Source organism: Macrosteles quadrilineatus, unplaced genomic scaffold, assembly GCF_028750875.1.
Source record: "Macrosteles quadrilineatus isolate MER2022 unplaced genomic scaffold, UCM_ALF_1.0 Scaffold_13__1_contigs__length_4303367, whole genome shotgun sequence".
Taxonomy (NCBI): Eukaryota; Metazoa; Arthropoda; class Insecta; order Hemiptera; family Cicadellidae; genus Macrosteles; species Macrosteles quadrilineatus.
Window position 1 is genome coordinate 251,271 of NW_026542606.1, and position 18,894 is coordinate 270,164.

Here is an 18,894-nt window from a genome sequence, read left to right on the forward strand (position 1 = left end):
GGCTCATGACACGACTACTCACAATTTGGGTTTAATTACATTTTGTTTCATCTCATCCACACAAAATTATTATTTACAGGTAAAACATATAATGTGTCGTTGAAGTAGTTTTATCTAAATTAACCGCCAATATAACATGTTAATATCACCATCGGCTCGTGGGGGAATTCCTACATAAATCAAATGTTCATGTTAGTAAATAATAATGTGTCTGTAAAAAAGAAGAATGAATGTATGGCAATGCAATTCTATAGACTATAATGACATTTTTGTTGCAACCATTGTTTAGATACTATAAGATATTACTTCAAATGGAGTAGTTAGATTGTTTTAATTATACGATTAGTTTTATCTTAATTCTTGGTTAGATATAACAAGGATTTATCGCCAAGATAAACTATAATAATAAATTACACCAATCTCTTTTAACTTACTTTTTAAAATTGTTTTCTTTATTTATTTCAAATTTAAAAAAATCATAACCAACTGATACCAAATTTATTTTGACGTTCAATAAATGTTTATTACTTTATTAGTTGTAGAAAATGATATCTCAGTACTTTCTATATTTTATTGTAAAAAGCTTTTAAATAAAATTAACTTACATTTTAAAATTCATAAGCTTTAATGAGTGCTACTGACTGAGTTTTGCATTTTATCAGCGCTTTGTTGTACCAGAATGACAACTGACCCGTTGCTGTTCTTGACGGAGTGTCACCACCAGTGTTTAGAGTTTATGACCGATGTACATTTTGTATCCTACGTGACGGTATTTGACATAACTTTAATAATTCATATTTTACCAGTTTATACTCTTATATATTGACATATTAATTTCTACAGTAGGCCTATTTAAAATTTACAAAGTTTTTTTTAAACGAATTGTTGTGTTTCTGGCTTGTAATTTTTTTAATTATTTATTTTTGGCAAAATAAAGTTAGAGGTATAATTGAGAACAATAAAAAATAACAGGAATTCGTTTTTATGATTTAAGGACTAGGTTGATATTGACTTTGCAGCATCAGTGTTGCTACACATGAACTAATAAAAATATCTAAAATTAAAAAATCTTCCACACTGCTAAGGGAAACAGACTAGAAACATACAATATAAAGGATTTTAAATAAAACTCATGTGTAATTTCCTATTTTAGTTATAAAAATTACATAAATACATCTTTCACGTTACATTTCTTATAATTTAAAATCTTCACTTTAACAGTTGCATTTGTACTTTTTCCTCCGTCGACCTCTCCATCACTCCACTTGCCACATCTGATCGTAAGGAACGTTGAGTGTGTACTTGTTGATCGCTCCTCGCAGCACCTCGTCAAACCCTTGCTCTGCGTAAGGCAACATCTCCACGTAGAACATCCTCCAGAACTGGTTGACCACGTTCAGAGCCAGCTCACCTGCGAGAAAATAACAACATGTGATTGCAACTCAAACAATTAGATTACATTCAACAACAGATTACAAACAATTAAATTTCGTTTAACTTTTTTTCATTTGGTAGGTTTTTAATTTAATGTCCGGAGGAGTACAACAATGAGACATATTAAAATATACTTATCCGTTCTATTTCCACGTTAAATTTGTTGCTAGTATAAAGCTGAAAGCTGGTGTAGTTTGTAATAACAAAGCTCTAAACTCATGCATTCACCATTCATCCTTCATTCATCTTCGCCTTAAGATACCCACCCTGTTGTGTATGTGTCATATGAACCGTATCACACAAGGAGCCTTCTAATTCAGATACAGATATTTTCACCCATGAGACAGGTTTTCACTTCATAGCCGAGCCAACAGCTTATGTGTGAACACGAAGCTGGTTTGTTGGTCAAACGCCACTGGCTTACTACGTTATCACTGAGGTAAAAGTAATCGGCGGGGTTTAAACCCAGGCCCTGCTGGACACAATAGTCCTGCACTTGAAACACAATACCAGCAGCACTCGACAGTATATATACGTATTGTTACTGTCCCAATTTGACATCAGAGATCGGTGCCTGTTTTTATTTTAATCCGCAAAAGATTGTTCACGACTACAAACACTTTCACATTTTTTACAAACTTTGATAACTTTGTGTCTCGGATCTAACTTTATCTGCTGTCCCAAAAGTGTTATTTTGATACAAAACGATTATTCAAACTCTTATCTCATACAACTAGGTGCTATATCACCTACGTACATAATAAGAAATTCATCCAGTTTCGAGTATTTTAATGTATTTTGTTAGTTTCCCAACGATATGTATGTTCGAGTTTTAATTACCAGTATACTATATTATCTTTAATCATATTACAGGGTTTCCCCTCTGATCCATTCATTTAAAACTTTAACATTGAAAATTGTGAGGTTTCCAATAACTTACAATTAGTTTTGATTGTACCAATGTTCTTATTGTTTATAATGAATTAATCCAGCGTAGTTGAACATTAAAAAAAAATTAAAAAAGAGGTCATCAAAATAATAGAAACCCCTAAATAACAGAAGGTTTGTTTAACATGCTATTAACACGTTTTCGTTTAACATAGTACTGAGAAAAATAGTTTTACATAATTAAAATGTGTAGCGTTTGACCTTTTAAGACGATATTTATGAATACTCGAGGGTAAAATAAACCTGCTGTGATTGACTTAGCCAAGCAATGACATTCCTAATGCATAGAGAGCATATCAGAAGCTAGCTAATGAGCAATGGATTGCTAATTCAAAGCTCAGTAATGCAGTACAGTAATATCTCTATGGACCATAATTATATGGTAGCCAATTAACCTACTTGAATTAATTGACCTACTTATAATAATGCTGTACGTACGTTATTAGCAAATTTAAATTCATAATTTCTATGGAGTTAACAGCAAAGATATACTCGTTAAATATTTATGTTTTTAACTTTTTTACTGCACAAAGGAGAGTGAATGAATTCCTGGATGATTTCCTGACTAAACATGCACAAATCCTGAATGTAAACCCAATTTGCAGTTTATTTCCAATTATTCTTCTATTAAAAGTGTATTACAAATAGTAATAATTGATTTATAGTTTGTTTCCTAATTGGTTTGCTCCTTCATCAACTAATAGACTATACATTATAGGGGATGGAGTAAAGAGTGTAGTATGTTCCTTAAAGAACGTTAAAAGGCATAAGCAAGGGGTATGGAAAGGACCTACCTCCAACCTGTCATTAAGTTTTGTAACATCTAGTGGACTGTTATCAAATCAAGTCCAAGGAAACATTTGTAGTAAAATTGAGATCGGACAGTCTAAGAAACGGAGTTTTAAAAAAAGTGTTTGAAAAGTAAATTTCATGCAATACACCGTTTAAAAAAATCCGTTTTAATTGTTTATCCACATGAAAAGCCGATAGGTTTGAAAAAAAGAGTCATTACATTAATAAGTTAATTATTATTGAAAAAAAATAACGAATTGTCAAAAAGCGTACTGTGTCATTCAGCCCATACCCAAATTCGTCCAATCAGTCTAATTTTGGAAACTACAAGAAACACATTTATAACATACGGTGAATCGGAACCTTATCACCGCTTGGTCTATACCAGTGTATCTTTGTGAAACCTCGTGTGTCTAAATGTGTAGTGTATAGTACCGTATAACCAATCAACGTCTAGAAGTGTTTTCCCCAGTTTTAAGGAATATGTTTGAGACAGAAGTACATTGTCACTTAGTTTGGAAATTAAATGTTATCCCAAACTTTTTTGCCTGTTGGACTAATGTTGTATGACATGTTGTAAGAATTGATTATGAATACTGTAGGTAAAACAGGGTATGGGCTATCGGTTGTTAATGGTATTAAAAATCAATATTAACTTATTTTGCATAGTGTTTTTTTATACTTACTGAGCTCCTTGTTGCCATTGATGAGGTTGGACGCGTAAATCTTCATACCTCCAACCTCGGGGCTCAGTCCCACCTTGTGTACCTTGAGGTGGACCTTATCCTTCAAGGTGACGAGGTGGCCCTCCACCTTGATGGTGGCACTCACGTTAGCTGCAACAACACCACCATTAGACAATAGACGACGACTTTTGATCTAGTCTATGAGAAAGAACAGATTTTATGATTGCATCTAATTTCGTAAAAATCCTTAATAGATTTTTAAATTAATATTTTTGATCGAATCTGGTTATTGGTACCATAGGATGGGTACACTTTTGCAAACTAAATGCAACAGGAAAATTATCAGAATGCTTAAGGAAGTTAACTTTTCAAGTGTATGTATAACATTGTGTAGCTTAATGTATCAAATATATATCAAATATCAAAAATATTAAAAAAAACCTACGTTCGAGAACTTGTGGGTCCAAGTTATATAACTTGAACCTACCAGTCCTTGAACATAGGTTGTTTTAATATTCTCAATAAATACAGTTGATAAATGGGAGGAAAGTTACACAAGGCATCTCACTTCATTCAACACTACGCAGTATTGTGTCATTGCATTGATAATCAAAATAATGAACTGTATAATCATTAATTTTTAATTGTAACTTCTTATTTGTTTGCTTTTATGTTCCACTATAGCAAACAAAAAAAAAACATAGCTTAAGAACGCGTTCGAAGCATGGTGTAGTATTCTTGAATAGCTGCTGAGCACAGAAAATACGCAATCTTCAATGCATATTAACTGACGTTCAAAATCTATTATCTCCTTTTTAGGATTTTACATAATCTCAGTTGATAAAATAAATAATCGTTTACTTTTCATTGACAAATCATTTCAATATCCAAATACAGCAATAAACTGATCTTATAAAATAAGTCCAAGTTTAAAGTCCATTGTCAAGATTTTTTTAAGGTTTGATTCTCTCCCATCTCTAAAGGTAAAGTAAATCCTAACGTTATAAAATCCGTTCTTTATGTACAACCTGATCCGCCTTTCGATAAGAAAGAGGAAACCTGAGATGGGAAGGCTATAAGATGACGGAGGGTGAAATTGCGACTGAAAACCCGCTTGGCTTTATTTGTTATTTTGTTCTGTTTGTATTTGTTACAAGTATGAGTTTTACCAATGATTGCACCCGTTCTACGTTGTGCAATAGCTTTTTTTAAATATAGGTTATTTTAAGAATTTTCTTAATTAATTGCCGTAAGGATTAAAATCACATTTAGTTTAATTACTGGATCAAACGTAAATATAGTTTTCTGTACATTAAATTTCGGTAGTGAAGCTCACATCCAATCTGCGTAGAGACTATAGCTGTTCCATAGAATTAGCCTTTTTTAGCATACACAGATTTATCTATAATTCGCTTATACGCTCATAGTAAGATAGTTAATTTTATTTTACTAGGCACTAATCCAGGGTTGTTTTCTCATTACTGCATGCTAGGCCTAGAGGCTGCTGAATCATTCTTTTTTTTTTATTAAATCCGTTGGTGGTTGGCACGATTTGAACCAAGGACCTTGGGGACCGAAGTCTCAGGCTGGCTCCACTATGATGTTTAACGGGAATACAATACATTATAGGCTAAAATTAACAACCAGAATCTCTTCATGGTTGACACTAAAAAGGTTTATGTATAAGAAAGAAAATGGTATTTTAAGAAACACAATTTGTTGATTGCTCAGTTATTGAAATAGGTTTCGTGATGTAGGACAACGTGCACGTCTTTAACATGGCAAAGAAACGTCTATTACACGGTGGTGTATCTATAGCCAATGTGTTCAGTAAGTTACTTGAATAACAATATTCGTTGTCCCGTTGTAGCTTCAGGGTGTTCACTGTTTCATCCGCATCGTGGCACTACTTTTGTTTTATGAATGAAAAACACCAACCATCACAATATTATTTTGTACTAGGGTATTGAGCTTGTGACATTGTACCACGCCAATTTAAGCGGTTGGCGTTAATATTGGCTTTACACAGCGTACATACCGTAATACTGGTGAGCTTTCCTCCTGAATAGATCCGACCACCATTCTACGAAATAACTCACATAATGCTATCAATGAATGAACCAATAATATGATGCAAGTATTACTGTTATGGACCAAAAGGATTAAATTTTGTTAATATTGGACATTTTACATCATCTCAGATTGTTATACACAAAAATAACAACATAATTTTTTATTGCAAAACTGTACTGTGCATTCGAATAATCTAAATTTAATTTCATGAATGCAATATATACAATTAGGGAAAATAAAACTAACACTAAATTCAAATTACATCTCACGCTAACACCCTACTTTAAATAAATATTTTTGCATCTATTTTAACTCAAACCGTAAAATAAAATCTACACTTTGTAGATATGTTATAACAATGGACACGTTTATACAATGCTATAATATAGAACCTCTGGCAGGTATCATAGCATAATAGGTAATAATAATCATAGGCATAATAGGTAGGTTGGTAAGGGCATAATAGGTATTGGATATAAAGCAAGAAACTGACAAGCAACATTATAGAAAACCGTAAGGATGTTTTGACATTCCCCTCGTATGATATCCAATAGTACACGTAATAATAATTAAAGTACGTACTCATGCTGATGTTGTAGACACCCTTGCCGTTGACTGGGAAGTTTCCTAAGTTACCCTCAGTCTTGTAGGTTCCCTCTACGAGAACCTTAGGCAGGAATATATCTCCCTCGATTACTTGCTTCTCTGGGTTATCCAGGTTGGTTCTGAGAAAACAAAGAAATTGTTAGTTGTATTTTAAACCTTTATCCTATACTCTAATACGAGCAATGTTTGCTTGTATGCTTGCTTGCTTGCTTGCTTGCTTGCAGAAAGATCTCGAAAACGGCTCCGATGATTTTCTTCAAATCTTGTAAATAGTTTATTTTTGGCCTAAAAACGAGTTTCATGCAGTTAGAACTGCCAACAAAAATCTAATTTCGTAGAAAAATGAAACTGAAAATCACATTTTTTTAACATTAGTCTTATGGGTTGCTAGGTAACCATGTTGGATGAATTAAATAACAAGGATAAAGTAAACAAAAGACTTGAAGTTGTAGCATGTGTTCATAGTAAGCCAACATTATACTATACTCTAATACGAGCAATGTTTGCTTGTATGCTTGCTTGCTTGCTTGCTTGCTTGCTTGCTTGCAGAAAGATCTCGAAAACGGCTCCGATGATTTTCTTCAAATCTTGTAAATAGTTTATTTTTGGCCTAAAAACGAGTTTCATGCAGTTAGAACTGCCAACAAAAATCTAATTACGTAGAAAAATGAAACTGAAAATCACATTTTTTTAACATTAGTCTTATGGGTTGCTAGGTAACCATGTTGGATGAATTAAATAACAAGGATAAAGTAAACAAAAGACTTGAAGTTGTAGCATGTGTTCATAGTAAGCCAACTACCCACAGTATACTAGCAAATTACAAATACAGTACAAAAGGAAAACATCACTTAATAATTAGCATAATATTTAGCAAAGATTATACTGAAGATTACTCGATACATTGTAGGGAGTATGTTTTATAGTCTATGGTTTTATCTATGATTGTAGTCAAGGGCAGCAGTGCGAAGTCTGGGATCTGTTTATGACGATTAGATTAGATTAAGGTATCTGCAATCCTAAAATGCTATGGGAAGGGAAGGAAACAGGTCCGCGACATAGGAAGTGGTGAAGGAAGTAATAAAGGCAATCATAAAATGCTATGGGAATAGAGGGAAACAGGTCCGTGACGTAGGGAGTGATGAAGGAAGTAGTGAAGGCGAGCAGTCCGGAGTGTGGGGAATGTTTATGGCGATAAGATTAGGGTATCTGCAATCCTAAAATGCTATGGGAAGGAAGGAAAACAGGTCCGCGACGTAGGAAGTGGTGAAGGAAGTAGTCAAGGCGAGTAGTCCGGATTGTGGGAACTGTTTATGACGATTAGATTAAGGTGTCCGCAATCTTAAAATGCTATGGAAAGGAAGGAAAACAGGTCCGCGACATAGGAAGTGGTGAAGGAAGTAGTCAAGGCGAGCTGTCCGGAGTGTGGGAACTGTTTATGACGATTAGATAAGGGTATGGGCAATCCTAAAATGCTACGGGAAGGGAGGGAAACAGGTCCGCGACGTAGGAAGTGGTGAAGGAAGTAGTCAAGGCGAGCTGTCCGGAATGTGGGAACTGTTTATGACGATTAGATAAGGATATGGGCAATCCTAAAATGCTATGGGAAGGGAGGGAAACAGGTCCGCGACGTAGGAAGTGGTGAAGGAAGTAGTCAAGGCGAGCTGTCCGGAGTGTGGGAACTGTTTATGACGATTAGATAAGGGTATGGGCAATCCTAAAATGCTATGGGAAGGGAGGGAAACAGATCCGCGACGTAGGAAGTGGTGAAGGAAGTAACAAAGGCAATCATAAAATGCTATGGGAATAGAGGGAAACAGGTCCGTGACGTAGGAAGTGATGAAGGAAGTAGTGAAGGCGATCAGTCCGGAGTGTGGGGAATGTTTATGACGATAAGATTAGGGTATCTGCAATCCTAAAATGCTATGGGAAGGAAGGAAAACAGGTCCGCGACGTAGGAAGTGGTGAAGGAAGTAGTCAAGGCGAGTAGTCCGTAGTGTGGGAACTTTTTATGACGATTAGATTAAGGTGTCCGCAATCTTAAAATGCTATGGAAAGGAAGGAAAACAGGTCCGCGACATCGGAAGTGGTGAAGGAAGTAGTCAAGGCGAGCTGTCCTGGGTGTGGGAACTGTTTATGACGATTAGATAAGGGTATGGGCAATCCTAAAATGTTATGGGAAGGGAGGGAAACAGGTCCGCGACGTAGGAAGTGGTGAAGGAAGTAGTCAAGGCGAGCTGTCCGGAGTGTGAGAACTGTTTATGGCGATTAGATTAAGGTATTTGCAATCCTAAAATGCAATGGGAAGGGAGGGAAACAGGTCCGCGACGTAGGAAGTGGTGAAGGAAGTAGTCAAGGCGAGTAGTCCGGAGTGTGGGAATTGTTTATGATGATTAGATTAAATTATTTGCAATCCTAAAATGCTATGGAAAGGGAGGGAAACAGGTCCGCGACGTAGGAAGTGGTGAAGGAAGTAGTCAAGGCGAGTAGTCCGGAGTGTGGGAACTGTTTATGACGATTAGATTAAGGTATTTGCAATCTTTAAATGCAATGGGAATGGAGGGAAACAGGTCCATGACGTAGGAAATGGTGGTGAAGGCGAGCCGTGTGGAGTTTGGGAATGGATTTATGCATCTCCAATACTAAGGTGCTTTCAGAGTGAACTAATGATTTTCCCCGAGCAAAGCTCGGTCCCCAGGTACTAGTAGGTAATATATGTAACCATACTGCAAAATGTCTCAATTCAATTATTCTTGTGGCATGAGTATAACTTTAAGATAAAGAAAATATGTTGACTGACGATAGTATATGCTAACAGCTACTTCTTAGCTAGTGTACAGTTTTGTGCCCAAAAGAAGAATATATTAAATCTATTAAATATACCAATAACTTTACAATATTTAGCCACATTTGTTGAATTTGTGGGTGATAGTTAGATGAAGTTAATTTTAATTTTGAAGAGTGTCGCCGTACAGCAATGCTTCAGGTGTATTATGTATTGGGGAACTGTACCAATCCAATGTCAACATTAACATAGTCCTTCATCCCGTGCCAAGACTCGGTACAAGGATGTCTATCATACAGGGTCAATCACATAAACACCGGCGTCAGGTATTGTTGCCCTCGTTAAGTGCTAAACTGATTATTACACACGTAATTCTTTATTAACATTGTCTGAAAATAGTTATTTTGCATTGAAATCGTCTGCATTTTACATGACATTTAATTATTAAGGATGATAAAAAAAAACTTTAATAAAGACGTAAGCAATGTTTTTACCCTTACATTTTTCATACGCTGTGAATGACTTAACCTATTTATTTCTTTCTTATGATGACAGGTCATTTTTGAAAGTATGCTTGATCAAGTAACAATGTAATTTTCTTTACAAAAACAGTAATTATTTTTTAAGGACAAAATTTAAATAATGGAATATAGTATTAGACCGTACGAAATTATTTAGTAGAATTAATGGCTAAGATTAACGCCAGGGTTACATAACAATTGATGGATAGAGGAATAACCTACTTGTTAGTGACAAAATAGTCTAGGTATTTTGTTGTCAACACCAGCACAAATATAGTTAATATGATTTCACGTTCTCTTACATTTTTTCAAGAATAACAAACTACTGCTAGGCTTATTGGAAACTAATAGTTTCCTGATATAATCTGTACCAAAAAACTCATGATAATGTTACTGATTACATTACTGATTACATACTGATTACATAATTTCAAGAATAACATACTACTGCTAGGCTTATTGGAAACTAATAGTTTCCTGATATAATCTGTACCAAATAACTCATGATAATGTTACTGATTACATTACTGATTACATACTGATTACATACTGATTACATTATTTCAAGAATAACAATCTACTGCTAGGCTTAATGGAAACTAATAGTTTCCTGATATAATCTGTACCAAATAACTCATGATAATGTTACTGACTCATAATAATGTAAGGTTTTAAGTTGTGAATTCATATTTGTCTTCATATTATTATCTTCGTCACGCACTGTAACACTAGCTGAGCACATTCTTAACTCCTTAGGACGTCTTTAAGGTGGTTTTTAAAAGTCAAATAATAGAATGCATGCAAAAATTAACATAGTAATATTCGTATTTTTACTCAATATAACATTTTTTTTTTGACTTATTTCTTTCTGTGACATTAATCCAATAATATTTATTACATATTTCGCAACAAAATATTTCCATAGACCAAGTGGTCTATAGTATATTTCAATAATTTAAATATGTTATGGATAAGTTTAACTTTATTTGTTGAATATAAACTAAATATAGCACCCAAATAATTTATAATTGTAAACATTTTTTAATGAAGCGCTGTTTATTTCCACTGTTACGTAAAATCAGATAAATTTTAATTAGACCGTAAAATAAGTTGATAACCTGGAACACAAAGGATAGCCGGCGAGAATTTCCCAACAAGATCGCACGGACAGAAATACATTAGCATATGGAAGTGTGGGAGTGAGAGGGGATGATGCAGTGATGAGAGGGATAGAGAGAGAGAGAGTGAGTGAGAGTGAGAGGGGGAATTGTGTAAGAGTCCTTGAGGAAGAGCAGCACGTCTAACAATGTGTGGTTCACTATTTTTGTGTTTTGTATTTATATTTCAGTCCATTCATGAAGTAAAGTAATATTTTAAGTAATCAACTTTTATATCTTGTAAAAGAAATTATTTCTGTTATATTTCGTATTAATTGAAATGCAACTCGTACATGTTTGTTTGATGAAAGGTGAACAAAATCTACTCGTTTATGTTTTAACTCAACTCAAACCAATGTTTATGTTTTAACTCATTGTATCCAAGAACGGAAAAATGTTTTGAAATCAATGTAAAGAAAAAAAACTAATGTTTTACCACAAACCCAAAATGCTATTTAAACACAAGTAATGTGTTCGAGGTAGTCTATGAGGTGTTGGTTGTAGTTCTGTGGGTATAGTTGGTGTATTTATTAATATTTGCGATGCCAAGTATGTCATGTTGGATTATTGTAATAAAGAACTCAATACATACTTTATAAAGGAGATAATATTTAGTTTATCTTGAAATTGTTTCAACTTATTCAAGCAAACGCATTCCATTTTAAGTCTAAGGATGCATTTAACAAACTTTTGTCTAAGTTTTGTCCAAACAAACTCAATTGTTGTCACTGTAGTGGTTTGAACGGAATATTATATAGATTCTAAATTGAAGTATTTCCTTGAAATACTCTTTACATTGTTAACAATTATAATTTTTAAATCTAATTAATTACCAAAAGTTGTCAGTTTTAAGTGTCATTTATCCACCGATGTTTTGCTATGCGACAGGACACTCAAGCAAGAGTTCACCAGCTATCTATCACCAGTTTATGATGACTTACTTGTCTTCGTCACTTGTTTATGCAACTCATTGCCAATTGGGTTTGGTAATCACGACGCCGGTTTTGGAATGTAGTTAGTTATTCTTTATTAAACGAAGTTACTATTTTATTTTCCTCTTGAAGGACATATTCTTACCTTGACTTTTTAAATTTTAGGTTTGTTTTATTTTCAAAGAATTATTTAATCTTTTGACAGTTTTATTGTGTATAAAAAGGAGGAAGCAAACCCTTGTCACTTATTGCTTGTTAGTCGTTGTTAGTAATCACGATAACGTGTTGAGTGTTCAAGGTTATCTGGAGATAAACAACGCACGTCAATTACCTATCACGATCAAGATAAGTGGTAACGTGGTGGTAACCGGCGAATTAGGAAAACGTGCCGTCACGGTGGGCAAGTCTTCAAGCATTTAAGATGAATAAACAAAACATAAACACATTGATGGCTGTTTTAAACCACTAGATTGTCAGGCTAATGTTCACCTGTTTATACTTAAGAGGTAAACATTATCACGCCATTGATATATTGTTTACCAGAAGGACCAAATAGTATTGTTCTCTTATGTTTCGAGTTAATGTCTAAAAACTGTTGTTTGAAATCATCAAGAATATCAACGATTTCAGGAATCGCCTAGGTCTTTAATGAACCCAAGGCGCTCAATTTTGTGAACAGTGATGCCAAGGTTTCCTTCATAAGCTCTATCCATGTAAAACAATGAAATAAGGGAATTGTTAAATATGCTATTACATAAAAATCATTTAGTTTCAAATTTATAATAAAAAATAGTCATCAATGGTAGAAAAGGACCGATTTCAGATAAAACCCCAAACAAAAATATTACGGGACATAGATAAATACATAAATCGAAATATGTTTTTACCTCAGTAGAAGATGGTACCAGTTATCTAAACGTCACGCCGTATCGCAGCCTAGTAGTGTTTTGCAGATTTGGACCGGCATTAACCACTTTTAACTTAAGAACTGAAATTTAGCTTTTAATTTGGTAAAACAAATTATTCAACGATGGAACTTAATGAAGTAAGATCTTGCAGGCTGATTTAAAAAAAAGATTATGGTCTCGAAAACTACAGTTTGACAAATACGTTTAAGAATGCATCCAAAGTTTAAACAGCATTTCAGTAGAAGGTAAAAAAGAGTTTAGTAAAATTGATGGCCAGATTCACTTATATCTTACGTGCAAATGGATTTTCCCTGCAAAAGTGCATTCAGTTTTATATTAAGAACGTGTGCTGTAAACCCATTTCCTCAAGACGTATATTGACTTTGCTTTGGATCAAGTATCCACCGTCTCCCTCTTAGGCTGACGAATAATCACCTGATATCAAGGATCTGGACATTCCTGAGGCCGTGTGTAAAGCTGTTCCTGACCAGAGACTTGGCTGTAATCTCACTGCCATTGTAGGTGATGAGGACCTGAGGGACGTAGAAGGGGTCAAGAGGAGGCATGTTCAACTCCTTGATGCCAGCTGGAACATAACATTCCACATAACTTGTGTGTGGTGACAGGCATGTAAATGATTATTTTATCTTCATCATGTAGGCTATGTGGATAATCTTTCGTCGTTTATTCGTGAACATTTTTGTAGCTGGGAAATTAATAGAATAAATTAGGAAGCTTATCAAATTATTATATTCAATGTTAACTTTTGTCTTGTATGAAAGATGTTTTTATTAATTGCATTTACATTTATCTTAATTATTTCTTAGCCTGGATAATAGCGGTTGACATACAGCAAAAGTGGCAAAAGAGACATTCTGTTATGGTCGAGTTGCTGACAACGCTCAAAACTTGGGATCACCAAGCCCAGATATTAACATTCTTGAGCGAGTTGTAAGTGGAACTTGTATTGTCTAGACATAAAACTAGAGACATTTAGAACTTTGTTTTCTCAAATGAACTAAGACCAAAGTATACTTTTTAAACCATTGATATGAATACCATTATAGTAAAATATTCACCCTAACTGGGAGTTCTATAAATTTGATGGTTAGTCAGTTTCGTAAACTACATTGTTACGTCTACGCTTACATCATCATATCTATGTAAGCGTACCGAGATCAGATAACAATGTGTGTTAACCATGAACACTTTAACATAAACCATTAGCAACTTGGCGGCAACCAGAGCACATTGTTATATGGCGGGAAATGTACCCCTCTACAGTGTTGCCAGATGTGAGATAATATCTCATTTTCCATATTAAACTGTACTTTGTTACAAATATGATTTTCGTGTAGGCCTCCTATGATTCAATTTATACGATAAGACTATAATTTCCACGGTTAATATTTGTGGTCAGAAACTGATCTAGTAACTATTTTGCTTGTTCAAACATATACATGTTGATAACAATATTTAGATAAAGATAGTACATTCAAATATTTTGATCATTATATGAGTAGCTTAATTCATTCCGCTGTAACATATATATAACTTAGTTAAACAATTACGATAACAGTGATATGGCCTTTACAATCTATCAAACACGTCCTTTAGACTGATCATCCTAATAGATCGGCTAATTTCAAGCTATTATTTTGCGAGTTATATGTAGAGTGAGCGTTGATGTTTATTACTCGTTTATTGTTATTTTACAAACTTTCAAATAAACATGGTCAATAAAATAATAATCTACTCGTAAGCTTAATGAGAAGTAAAGCGTACTCTTTTCCTCAAATAAAATACACACATTTAGAAGATAGCAGTGCACTCAAACGTTACTGGATAATCGCATCAATTTAGGCTTGAGATTTACATTAAAATCTGAAGTCCATCCAGATGAATCAAGGTCAATGTTTTCAATTTCAAATGTTCCATTAATCTTCTTCCTAAACTCTGGCAACACTGTCTGAGGCATCCAGAAATGTCGCAACCAAAACACTATCATCTTGCCTAACATCTGGTCGAACCAAAAGCATAATCAACTAGTTATCCTTGCTAGGGAACCGGTGTCTGTTAACTTATCAAAAGTCACATTGACTCCATTTTCGTTGCCAAATCTGCCAAACGATTCAATTAAATCACTGTGGTTTCAAAGTAGAATGATTTTCCTTAAAATTGGCAGCAAAACCGTAATGGGCTTTTATAGGTCAGATGGTAAATTGGAACGGCTAAATTCATGATAATAGGGTCAGATTCGTATAAGGGCTTGGAAAGTTTGCATAATGATAACAGTATGTTGAGTGCAGTGTTGAAAAACAATTTAGATGACAATTTAATATAAAATTTAAATAACCATCGAAACATTGAAAATGGTTTAGTCAAATGCACTGATGCTAAAAAAAAATTGGGAAAGATGGGAACATAATAATTTTATTCACATATCCTAAATATTAGGAAGTCTTTGAAGTGAAATGAATAATTTTAGTATCGTTGATTATATATTTTGATTAACTTATTTAGTTAGTGGTCGAAATGTTTCACCTAGTTTAAACTTAATTAAAATATAGGAAAATCCTCTGTTTGGATAAATACTTTGTTACTAAGATTATTATATCGCCTCGATAAAACAAAACTTTATAATAGTATGGTTATATAAATTTAAGTCGGAAACCCATTGAAAGTAAAAAGTCTGTACGATATCTAAAGATACATTAATTTACTATCTTATAATAAAACAATAAAAAAAACGTATTTTTGCAAAACAAACAGTGTATTTTCATTTTCATTTGTAAAGGAGGGTAAAGTGTTGTTTGTTACTAAAATATCATACTAGTAAATATCTCCAAGATGTAAATTTTCACAAAGGTGCAAATAATAGTTGTTATAGAGAGGATGACTACCCTTACAATATGTCAAACATTTATATTTAATTACAAACTAAGTCGTCTATTAATTAAAGTTACTCTCATTAATTTTAACATTTATAACATACGACATGTTTACTTCTAAGCTCGTAGTTATAATTTTAAACCCTCTTGTAAGGCGATACACATCTATTAGTAGGCCTATATGGTAATTTCCATTAAATTAACTACCGTTCTACAATGTTTGGACAATAGATATTCTACACTGTTCCATGTTGTATAGATAGTACAGAGGCCACAAAGTAGTTATAGCTTCTGTTTCCAGCTTGATAATGCTACAAGATTTATGCAAACTCGGCTGTCAGGCTGTAAACTGAGCTAATCTGCATAATCTTAAAAGCGCCTCAATGCCAATCAGTTTTGATAAGCCGAGGTAAACAGTTTTGCAAAATGTAGGGTCTCTTTTACAGCTTAATTTTCATCTAACAAGAATGAGGAATAAGAATAGATTTCCTATAATATATTTTCAAATATTCTGGACATACTAGTGCAACTGTTGCTCGAATTCGAGCAATTGCAACTTATTAAAAGCGTTATTTCAAAACGAATAAGAGTCATAATTTCTGATGACTTAAAAGAGTCAACTAGAGATAATGTATCAATCACTCCAGTTCAGTTATAGAAATTAATAAAAACAAACTCACTTTGAAAACGAACAATCTTGTGTGTATCATGTGTTTACTATGAACATCTGTAACTAATACAAATTATTCGTCTGTTTAAGTAAACAAAATCTTTTCATCATAAGAAATACATTAGGGTTTTGATGGCTTGAGAGGCAAAGCCCGAGGACTTTTATTACAGGAATTGGTGAAAGGGGGTGTCTACACAAAAATCTCTTACTTTTGACACAACGTTTGTAAAAATCCGTCCATTATTATCGGAGGAGTAGTGTTTCGTAGAAATCACCTTCACGTATTATACATAAGGATTTTTAAATACTTAATATACATAAATTTAAAATAGTTTTCTGAAGTTTAAGTGGGTCGTTTAATATAGTTTTCTTTTAGTCAACATTAATCATACAAACACGTCCATGATCATATGCAATAAAAAAGGTTTTAGTTTGCAGGAAAAAAGGTGTAGGTTGCATTTGGTATAAATATATTCTTTGTGTATTTACATACTTATGAATCTTTCTTTCTTCGGTACTTAGTTTTACACGTTAAGTTAAACAAGTTTTTTGCAATTTCCTCAAATCCTTGATCGTATAGCTCATAACAATATAACACGAGTATTCTCAGGACAAATTTATAGTATTATAGATTTCCTTTCGTCTTATATTCTACTATGTTTTTTTTTTTTATTTCTCAAATAAAAGGTTTGTGATCTATGGTATTTATTTACAGTAAGCTAAGGTTTTCTTCAATGTAAGGATATGCAAGACTATCCCTAATATAATCTAAGAACCGTTGAGAGACCAAAGTTATTTCACCGAATATGAACAAACTGTGCAACATTTGAAAGAATACAAACAAGGCTTGGGCTATTTTTAACTCACATTTGCTCAACTTGGGGATGTTTTGCCTGAAGGCGTTTAGTAGACATTGGTCGAAATCCTCAGCCTTGATTTTGCATGGTGCTGGAACAACAAACAAATTATCAGTAAGCAATATGTTTGGTTATTCTAGTGACATTCTTTCCACAGATATTTTCATAGGTCACAATAATATTATTTTCTTTAACAATATTACTGTATACATCTTGCCAGTGTAGTTTTTCTACTGTCACACCTAGGTTTACTCTCGTATATTCTATCGTTTCATTCCGTTTACGTTATTTCATTGTTACGTAAAATAACCCAAGTTGTTTTAATCACGATAAAATTATTAAATATTAACAACTGTTTTTAATTACTATTAATGTAAGGGGAAAATCTTATGCGTGGTTTTTTAATAGATGAATTTTTATTTTTATTATTCAATATTAAACTCATAAATGACTTAAAATTTTTTAATTTAAACCAATTGGAGTACAGTTTATGTATTTGAGGCACATTATAATAACAATAATATGAGTTGAATAATTGTGTTGGTTTCAGTTTAGTAGAATTACCTAATTTCATGTAATTTTAATATGTTTACAAAAACATCCAAGCCAATCATTTTCGAAAGTTTTATGGCTCATTGCGGACATCAGTTATCTGGGATTACGATTAGTAAAAAACGATCTCTTAAATATCTTTAACTCACCAACACCAAAATTATCCCAAACAAAGGATCAAATTTTTCACTTTACATTTTCATTGGTTTTGGAATACAATTAATTACTGTTAGGTTTACATTATTATAAACTAAACATTTTAAAATTCATTAAAGGTTGGTAGCAAGCAAATTCAAGTAGGTAAAAGCTGATTTCGTTAAATCAATGTCATGTGTATCAAATTTTATTTTTCAATGCTTCCGTTACATTGTTCCACAACAAATTACAATAATTAACACTGTGTTTACCTGATGGTATCTCAGCGACCGCGACGGCCGCTAACGCTAGGACATACAAACAGAACCACATCCTGATGAAAGTGCAAGTGATTCTGGCCAGGATTCACCTTGACAGCTCTTATAACTGACCTACCTTCCCTCTCCCCTCCCCCCCAAACAGCTGATCCACCAGCTGCTGAAGACGGGATATTGGGCAGTGGTGGAGGATAAGTCGGGTGCCGAACGATTAGGGGTAGATGTTTCATTTATACATATTTAAGTTTTTTTTTCTTTCGTTATAGATAGTTGTATTTAAATCACAATAATACCACAAAAGACCGTACGTTACAGTGTTGATCTTTACATCAAAGTGTGTTTGATTTATGAGCTTAGGAAATCATAATGAAAATATCTTACTGGTTTTCACCGAATTTCGATATAGGGAAATAAGTTAGCTATTACCGTTGGTCTCGTGAGAATACTAATGCCTGGATCCAAGTCCGATTTACTTTTCCGTTTTGGTATCCCCAGAGGTAAAAAAACAACATCCCTCCAGTGTGTGTATGTGTTTGTTAGCAGATAACTCAAGCCAAAATGGACTGGCTTTTGATGAAATTCTTACCATGTAAGATTGCGTCTATGCACACGAGTTCACGAACCATCTCGTCAGGACTATGGGGACGGGGTTTTGCTGAGTTAAAATTG

The 18,894-nt window shown here is 33.7% G+C and overlaps 1 protein-coding gene across 1 annotated transcript; it reads right to left on the minus strand.

Moving 5' to 3' along the window:
- Positions 1-1,137: 1,137 nt before the first annotated feature.
- On the minus strand, positions 1,138-18,305 carry LOC129004950 (circadian clock-controlled protein daywake-like). Its single transcript, XM_054433670.1, has 6 exons — positions 18,220-18,305; positions 17,271-17,351; positions 13,278-13,428; positions 6,516-6,658; positions 3,861-4,010; positions 1,138-1,411 (listed from the first exon to the last, which is right to left on the minus strand). The coding sequence occupies exons 1-6, from the start codon at positions 18,278-18,280 to the stop codon at positions 1,257-1,259; spliced, it is 741 nt and encodes a 246-aa protein (XP_054289645.1). The 5' UTR covers positions 18,281-18,305; the 3' UTR covers positions 1,138-1,256.
- Positions 18,306-18,894: the final 589 nt, after the last annotated feature.